Genomic DNA, 10,000 nt, shown 5'->3' on the forward strand with positions numbered 1-10,000 from the left:
TGTTAACTGCGTTTGTCAAAATGTGAGCGGAAAACTGAAATGTTTTTATTTTTATCCTTTTTTTTTGTATTTTCTCTTTGGAGTAATGTATTTGTTAAGGTGACGTTGTACCTCTTGAGTTTGATATTTTTATCCTCCCTTTTTCTTTTAAAGATTTCTCCCCTGTTCTCTGTTCAATGGAGCAGTTTGTTTGTTTAAGTGGAATTGCATAATAAGTAACACTCACCATGTGTTTTCAATTATCGCATCTGGAATCTCAAGTGTTAAAAAAGAATATAAATGAACAAATTAATAATTTGTTCATTTATATTCTTTTCTAACAACTGATTTCTTTCTATATTTCCGATCGCCTTCTGTAATTTCTTGCAAATGAACGCCACATTCTTTGGAAGCTTGAATCTCAAGGGTTCGTCTGAATAATAATAATAATAATAATAATAATAATAATAATAATAATAATAATAATAATATAATAATAATAATAATAATAATAATAATAATAATAATAATAATAATAATAATAATAATAATTCTTATATTGCGTGTTACACCGTCTATGAAAACGCCCCCTTCACTTGCTGAAACAGCCAAGTTGAGAACATACCATGACCAGAGATGCCCCATGGAGCCACTCATTCATTCATCTTCCATTGACTTCCTGACGTAAACTCTTTTTGGTAAGTTGGTAAGACACTGACAAGATGCCAGAAAACGCGCCCGTGTGGCACTGTGGCTCGGTGGCACCGCCTCAGTGGCCCTCTAGCGACGGCGTTCCAAAACTCGTCGTGCCTTCTGCGGTCAAAGAAGACGATTCCTGGACCGCTCAGGCAACTTTTTGTTATGTTTTTTTTTCTATGTTCTTTCTTTCTCTGAGCTGCTGTAGAATCACGACGCAAAAGAGAAATGACATCTTCTATCATTTCAGTCACGGAATGTTCCCGGCTGGAAATCCTTGAAGGACTGATATAGTCGTTTTGTCCCGTTAAATTGATGATGGCGAATTAAAGCGATCTGATCACGGAAAAGCTTAAGGAACCTCTTCATTTATTCGCTTGCGACTTTCAGAGTTTCACCGACGAGTTTTATACCGCGTCAGCTCAAACAAATCAATACATGACTTACTGGAGATCCTAATATTCTCATTATCGTTTTGGTCTCTTTTAGGTGTAATATAAGTGTTTCCTGTAAAATTGAAGTTTAGCCCTAATTCTTTCAACCTCACTAATAAATGTATAAGCTCCATAATGTCAAGGTGGAAATAAGTTTGAGTGAGATGCAGGCTAGGTACGTGTGTGTATGTATGTGCTTGATGACCAATAAATAAAATGTACAGACTCATAAGAAGACCAGAGAGAGAGAGAGAGAGAGAGAGAGAGAGAGAGAGAGAGAGAGAGAGAGAGAGAGAGAGAGTCTGACAATAATGACCTATCTTAGGTAGTTGTGTATCGGTCTACCGATGAGCTAATGAAATTCGTGGTTGGGCTAAGTTAAAGAATTTTCCTTCAGTATAACGTTCAAAGATGAACGGTACTGCAAAAAACTAACGTATTTTGTGCACAATATATTAAAAACAAATCTTTATTTTAACTTCATCTAAAATAACGGCCACGCGAAAGGAAACTTTGTCCCCCTCATATCTTTTATCCTTATCTCTGCAATACACGCAAGCCTCAAAACAATGGCAATATTCCTAATGTCTTCTGGATACAAGGCATTCATTCAGTCCTTGGTGATGTGTAAGTTCACCTTTAGTTTCAGTGAATACGCAAGTTCATGAGAGAGAGAGAGAGAGAGAGAGAGAGAGAGAGAGAGAGAGAGAGAGAGAGAGAGAGAGAGAGAGATTTATGCTGCTTTTCAGCTTTGTCGTCAGACCCCTCAAATTACCGAAGGAAAGTTTCGATTTGCAAAGTTTATGCAATATCATCAGAGGGGTCGACTTGACTTGACCCGTGACATTATTCGCAGTTCAGTTGCGTAAGGGGAAGTATCCGAAATTATACACTAAGCTGAATCTAGCTCGGATGAAATCATTGTGAATTTTCTTCCCGGTGAACTTTACATCTAACTTTTTGGTACTATTCTTATTCTGTATATTAGAATTGATTTAATTTCTCTCTGGTTAACGGGCACGAATGTATATAACATTGAGAACACTTGTTGTTGCTGAAATATACTGTTTTTAATAGCTACTTTCAAAAGCACGATTATGTTTTCAAGAATAAAAGTGCATGTTCATCTTGAAGAGAGAGAGAGGTGGAACGAATTTTACGAATTAAACTTGATAATTTATCGACAAAATAAAAGAAATTTTGAGTTTGATATATTCTTGCCGTCTGTAGACTAATACTATTCTTCTCTTAAAGCAAATGTACATTGATGTTAATCTTAATTAACTATGTGAAGTTAAAAAAAAACGAAAAATAAAAAATCAGCTTTCAGCCCCGACTTTCGCCCCAGGTGGGAGGGCAAACGATCGCGTCGATATCGTCCTTTTAAATGGTCCGCTGAAGTGACAAAGTGGCTTAGTTCTCGTCTGACCTCCATCTGTGACGGCATGCTTCCTGTGACGGTCCTTCAGAGGAAGACTGGAGGGGAATGTCTGCTGCTGCTGTTGTTCCAAATCAGATAATGCGTACTACGGTCGCGAGCGGTGAAAAAGTCGGCTACAGTTCAAGGCTTATCGTTAGACCTACTGCTGTGACGTGCTCTGTATAGTTACAATAGACACAAGGCATTAAGGAGGTCGAGAGTTTGTGATTCTAAAGGAAGATTATAACGTGAAAGGTTTATGTGGAAAGATGGTAAATAGTATATGAAATGTGATTTGGTGTTATTTTCTGAAAGGCAGAAAATTTTGTGGTACAAAGTGTGCTTTTTGGGACAGTAGGAAGAAGGAACTGTGGCGATTTTTCTCGCGCCATTCTTACGCATTCTGGTGGCCTGTACGTTTCTGAAAAGTTCATTTAAATCCTTGAATGGATACTTCAAATCTACACACTTAATTCTTGATAGGCAGCGCGCCAACAGAAAACAATTAACTATTTATGATGCTGTGAAATTGAAGAATTATATCCGTAACATGATAAACAAGAATATCCACGTCCATTCCGTCATCGAAGAGGAGGAAGAGGAGGAGAAAGAAGACGACAATGTCAGAGGTAAACAAACGGAAAGGCAGAGCAGAGAGAAGACGAGGAAGGAAAACCCCTCTAGCCTTCGTTTGTGCCTGAGTTCAAGTCGATGGTCTGCAAACGACAGGAAAAACCCAACGCCCAAAGTCCTGTGCCTCGACGGCTCACACTTGAAGGTTTGACAAGCGTTTTTGGTACTCCAAGTCTTTCAATACTTATAGTTAATTTAAGGCGCTTAAAATGCTCAAGACAGGTTAGGCCAAATTTTGTCTCGCTCTGTTAGTCGCTTCTACAGGTCACGGTAATGAAAAAGGGTTTTACGTTAGCATTGCAAAACTGTACATATACTTACGAAGGTTAGGCCTCTGTCTCACTCTCAATCGCGTCTACCAGGCACAACAATGGAAAATGTTGATATATTAACATTAGCAAAATTGCAGTACAGACTAGTACTATTCAAGGACCCGATACTGAAGAGATGAAGCAAAATTGGCCTATTTTTCTCCTCACGAAAGTTGGAATACAATAGTAAGAAAAAAAAAAGTGCAAATAATGCCCCTTTGGGTACACGATACAGAAGTGGCATATGAAAATTGGCCCTGTTTTTGTCTTTTCCACTGTTATGCATTCACTGCCTTGGATGTTACACGACACGTTAACGGTCCCTTTTACGTGCTTCGCTCGAATGTTTGCAAAAAGTAATAGATCAGACAACCGTGCGATTTCTCATCAGTGGGTCGCGATACCAGGTGTTATTCTTTGCTCTCCCAAAGCCCAGGCTCAACAGTATAGTGTACATTACGTATATACGTACATATACGTGTTGAGTATATCTTAGTTTTACCAGACCACTGAGCTGATTAACAGCTCTCCTAGGGCTGGCCCGAAGGATTAGATATTTTTCGTGGCTAGGAACCAATTGGTCAACTAGCAACGGGACCTACAGCTTATTGTGGGATCCGAACCACACTATATCGAGAAATGAATTTCTATCACCAGAAATAAATTCCTCTGATTCCGCGTTGGCCGACCTGGGAATCGAACCTCGGACCACCGGATTGGCAGCCGAGCGCGAAAACCACTTGTCCAGCGAGGAACTACATATATATATATATATATATATATATATATATATATATATATATATATATATTTTGAATGGTTCTGAGACTGTTTCTTTCCTTCTACAACTAGGCTTAGGAATTCTCGATTTTCCTCTATTTTCCCTGTTTCTTATAACCTTTTTCCTTCCCCCTTTTTTGGGAGGTGGGGGAGGGGGTGGCAAAAAAAGTGTCTGGTTACCCGTTCCAATGGCCTCTGCACATAAAACACAGCACGAGCGTCAGTTGCCTTTTCGTGATATTCTAAGCTGTCGCTAACTAGCAATTTAAGAGCTATCATGATGTACTGCCTCTGTTATCAGTCATATCTTGAAAAATGGGGCCCGAAACCCATATTTTACTTGGGATACTCTCCAGACAAAAAAAAAAAAAAAAAAAAAAAAACACAACTTTAACTTCCATGGCCCTGAGTTTTTTTCTTTCTTTTTTAATACCTGACTATATTTCCGGGTGACATATATACCAACTGCCTGGGGCTACTGGGTGAAATCCTGTCGAGGTAATAATGTTGTGGTAGCTTCGGTAAGACAAGGCGCGTTTTGTAAGTACTATGTAAGGTTAATTATGTCGTCTTACTTAATTTTTTTTTTTTTTTTTGGGGGGTAGTGCCATCAGTGCACCTCGTGCGGTGCACTGTAGGCATTACTTAAGTTCTTTGCAGCGTCCCTTCGGCCCCCAACTGCAACCCCTTTCATCCCTTTTACAGTCCCTCCGTTCATATTCTTTTTCTTCCATCTTACTTTCCACCCTCTCCTACGCAACTGCGAGGTTCTCCTCCTGTTTCGCCTTTCACCTTTCTGCTATCAATTTCCGTTTCAGCGCTGAATGACCTCATATGCCCCAGCGATTGGTCTTTGGCCTAAATTTTATAGTCTATTCTATTCTATAAGCCACATGGTTAGCCCGTCAGGTCAGAGAAGTTCAGGTCAGGTTAGCGTGATAGGCAAACGTAGTTATGCTTGGTAATTTGTTTAGGTTAGAAATCGCAGTTGATATTTTGGTTAAGTTAACTGGCCAAGGTTGGGCTAGGAAAGAGGAGAATATGAGATGGTTCCTCAACAAATTGAGTACCGCAAATTCCTTCAGAAATAATTAGTGATAACAGTTCCTTTCCTTTATAAATTGTCAATATATCTGGTGACATTTTTATAAATAAGCACTTTGCGACCTGGGTCTTCAAAGAAGAAAATCCTAAGTCTTTCGTATACTTTTTGAGAACAGACATTTGCTTCTTTCAGATGCGTTAGCGTCTAAATGTTCCCCCAACTTACGTTCTCGTTGCCTGCCAAAGCGAGTTGGATTCGATACGCTTAAGAAATTGTAAAAAGAATCAAGTTCTCTACACCGTAGCAGTGGTTTTGAGTTGTCGTTTTCTGTGCAAATAGGGTATTACTATCTTTTTTTACGAAAGACGTAGCGATACACTTAGCTATGGAATACGATAGTAAAATATGTGAAATTACTAAGTACGTCAACACAAAGCCAAGATATTTAAGTTGAGTTTTGCCTCCGCTCCTAGGCGCGGTTGATTTACATTATGCTGGCATGTGCCAGCGTGACCTTTTGTCTTAAGGCGTCAGTAAACCTGGTAAAGTATTAAAGGGTCTAAGACGCCAGTGTGGACCTCTGGATTTTACTAACCAAAAACGAATACTCGTTGAAACATGTCTACGGCTCCATTGTTCGTAGATGACTACTTGCAATAGCATTGAAATCACCGTTAAACATCGAATTTCATATTACATTTTTAATTATTTCTCTTTTACTCTCTCACGCCATCTCATTTATTTCTTATCTTCATAGCAATAGCAATAATGACTTCATCGTTACATTCATTGCGCTGGGCTATAAAATGACGTGAAAGAAATAACCCAAATTACGCTTAATTTTTGAAAATTTGCTCGTATCTTCTGGGTTTTTACGCCATATTTTACTAAATATTTTGCTTCTTCTCAAACCAGATTGAACTCTCTCTCCCTCTCTTAGAAATTTGGTCAAAACGAGCCAAACCGAAGTTTGTAACCAATGGAATTTTGGTCCCAATATTTACGTGGACTCCCACACATTATTGCTTTTAGTTATTTATATTTTGTTCAACACGAGGAAAAATAATTGGCAACGCCTTACATATAATCATAGAGGGATTAACTAATATATTTTAATTTTCAAAAATAGATTATTAATAGCTCTTTTGATTACATGCCACCCTCCTTTCTTTTGACCTCGTTATATCAAGATTATAATTAGCGAACTCCAGGGTTATGCGGCCTGTTTGAACCAGTCCTCCGTTTCATTCACACCGAGAATCTATGAAATTCTTTTTCTTCTTTGTTTCCGAATAAAATAGTTTTTTTTTTTTTTTTTTTTAGAAGAGGGTGTCGTCGCATAAGAAGACATTATTATTATTATTATTATTATTATTATTATTATTATTATTATTATTATTATTATTATTATTATTATTATTATTATTATTATTATTATCGCTTTCTAGTAGTTTATGGTTTCATTTTTCGTATTGCACTTCCTACATATGGGAGAGATGTTATTTCCGTCTATCGTTCTTTGAACATATCTGGTTCTTAGGGCCTGATCTTGTGCCGCTGTTATCATTCCCTCAGTTTCCTTCTTTAGCTCTCACCTCTGTAGCCATTGCCGTGTGTCATCGCTAGCTAGTTCTTTCGCCTGTCTCATGTATTGTCCGTGCATTAGTTTCTTGTGCCAGTCCTCTGTTCTGTTTGTCGTTCTCCTGTCTCTGTATATTTCTGGGTCTTCGTCTACTTTTATTAGTCTTCTGCCATGCAACTCTTTAGCCATCGTCTTCACTGGTTTTCAGATATTGCCCCAGTGCTGTTCCGATGTTGACGCAGTCCTCTATGCTTAGTAGTCCTCTCCCTCCTTCCTTTCGTGTTATGTATAGTCTGTCCGTATTTGCTCTTGGGTGTAGTGCTTTGTATATTGTCCATATGTTCCCTGGTTTTTTGTGATCTATGCTGCGGAGTTCTGCCTTCGTCCATTCCACTGTTCCTGCGCTGTATCTGATTACTGGCACTGCCCATGTGTTATTGGCTTTTATTATATCTTCGGCGTTGAGTTTTGACTTGAGTATCGCCTTGAGTCTCTGCATATATTCTTTCCTGACCGTGTCCTTCGTCTCTTGGTGTTTTATATCCCCTCCCTCCATTATTCCCAGGTATTTGTATCCAGTCTCATCTATGTGTTTGATGTTGCTCCCATCTGGTAGCTTTATCCCTTCAGTTCTCGTTACTTTGCCTTTTTGTATGTTGACTAAGGCGCATTTTTCTATTCCAAACTCCATCCTGATGTCCCCAGATACAATCCTTACAGTCTGGATTAGGGTATCTATTTCCTTGATGCTCTTACCATACAGCTTGATGTCGTCCATGAACATCAGATGGTTGATTCTGTTGCCTCTTTTCTTGAGTTGGTACCCGGCATCCATCTTTCTGTAAGTACTTTTGTCATGGGAATCATGGCCTACTACGAAGAGTAGTGGGGACAGTGAGTCGCCCTGGAAGATCCCTCTCCTGATATTAACCTCTGCTAGTCTTATTCCAGAGCTTGTAAGTATTGTATTCCAGTTGCGCATTGTATTTTTGAGTAAGCTGATGGTGTTTTCCTCTGCCCCATATATTTTCAGGCATTCTATTAGCCATGTGTGTGGTATCATGTCGAAGGCTTTCTTATAGTCTATCCATGCCGTGCTTAGGTTGGTTTTCCTTCTCCTACTGTTCTTCATTACCATTTTGTTCATCAGGAGCTGGTCTTTTGTGCCCCTACACTTCCTTCTGCAGCCTTTCTGTTGGTGGGGGATGGTGTTTGTCTCCTCTAGGTAATTGTATAGCCTTTCACTGATGATACCTGTAAGTAACTTCCACATTATTGGTAGGCAGGTGATAGGCCTGTAGTTACTGGCTATATTTCCCTTACTCTGGTCTTTTTGTACTAAGGATGTTCTTCCTGTAAGTCATCCATTTGGGGGTGCATGGTGATTTGAGATACAATGCTGGAGTTGTTCTGCTATTCGTGGGTGTAGGGCCTTGAAGTTTTTGAGCCAGTATCCATGGACTTCATCGGGACCTGGGGCTTTCCAGTTTGGCATTTTCTTTAGTTGGTGTCTGACTGTGTCTGCTGTGATCTCTGTGAATCTTTGTTTTATTCTCCCTGTTTCTTCTTCCTTGACTTCCTGGAGCCATGTTGCATGTTTGTTGTGTGATACAGGAGTATCCATATGTTTTTTTTTTTTTTTTTTTTCCCAGAGTCTCTTACTTGGTTCGGCTTCAGGAATTTCTTGGCGGTTGTCTTCCCCTCTTAGTTGACTGTATAGTCTTTTCTGGTTGGTTCCGAATAGTTTGTTTTGCTGGTATCCCTTATTCCTATTCATGTACCGTTGGATCTTATGTGCTTTGGCCTTAAGCTTCTGTTTTACATCTTCTATTGTGTTGTTTAGTCCCCTCTCTTGTATTTTGTTTGTATTTCTCGGTTGTGGTTCCTCCCTTGTTTCTTTTGCTTCCTTCAGCCTTTTTCCTGCCATCTTTTCTTCAGTTTACTCAAGTCAGATCTCATCACCAAGATTTGCTTTGCCAGGCGCCTTTTCCAAGGAGGTTGCTGTTTTGGTTTCTGTTGGGTTGGTTGGTGCTGGTTGGTGTTGGGTGTTTGCGGGAAGGGGAATCCCCGATCAGTTCTGCTACTAATCTTGCTCCTGCATATGCCAAGTTATTTGTTTCTGTGATACTGGTGGTGTGTATTATGCCCATTATTTCATTGACCTCACTTGTTTTCTCCCTTAATTTCTTGGTGTTGTAGGCTTTCATGGAGGGGATCTTTATTATTATTATTATTATTATTATTATTATTATTATTATTATTATTATTATTATTATTATTATTATTATTATTATTATTATTATTATTATTATTGGTTGCAGGTCAACCATAATATCGCATGTGCGTATAAAGTCTTTAATGTATAATAAAAGCTTTCGAACCTTGTACTAGGTTCATCTTCAGTCAAGTGAACATTATGACTATAAAAATCCGTCGAAGTAAACTTCTCAACAGGACAATTCCACAACAACGAACGCAAATGAAGGAAGCGCTCAACAGCCCAACTAGGTAATTCCGTTGTTGATGTTCGAATTCCTGTTTGCTATTCTGCTGGAACGTCTTGTAGGCTGTGATGATGCTGCATGGTGTTCCCCTGGCGGCGCGGCTGCAACACTGCTGGACGTCACGTCCCCCGTCCTGTAATCTGTCTGAGGGAGGATAGCAAATAGGAATTCGAACATCAACAACGGAATTACCTATTACCTAATTGGGCTGTTGAGTGCTTCTTTCATTTGCGTTCGTTATTATGGAATTGTCCTGTTTAGAAGTTTACTTCGACGGATTTTTATAGTCATAATGTTCACGTGACTGAAGATGAACCTAGTACAAGGTTCGAGAGCTTTTATTATACATTAAAGACTTTATACGCACATGCGATATTATTGTGGACCTGCAACCATTGTCATCATTTTCGACACAGAAAATTGTTCCCACTATTATTATTTATTTATTTTATTTATTTTTTTTTTTTTTGCTCTATCACAGTCATCCAATTCGACTGGGTGGTATTTATTTATAGTGTGGGGTTCCGGGTTGCATCCTGCCTCCTTAGGAGTCCATCACTTTTCTTACTATGTGCGCCGTTTCTAGATCACACTCTTCTTGCATGAGTCCTGGAGC

General features: G+C 39.1%; 1 protein-coding gene across 1 annotated transcript in view; it reads left to right on the forward strand.

Moving 5' to 3' along the window:
- Positions 1-10,000, forward strand: part of LOC135196625 (uncharacterized) — an 80,725-nt gene that overhangs the window by 44,873 nt on the left and 25,852 nt on the right. Inside the window, 1 exon segment of the mRNA XM_064223466.1 lies at positions 2,888-3,307. Coding sequence (XP_064079536.1) covers positions 2,888-3,307 — 420 coding nt within the window.

This window comes from Macrobrachium nipponense, chromosome 18, assembly GCF_015104395.2.
Source record: "Macrobrachium nipponense isolate FS-2020 chromosome 18, ASM1510439v2, whole genome shotgun sequence".
Classification (NCBI taxonomy): Eukaryota; Metazoa; Arthropoda; class Malacostraca; order Decapoda; family Palaemonidae; genus Macrobrachium; species Macrobrachium nipponense.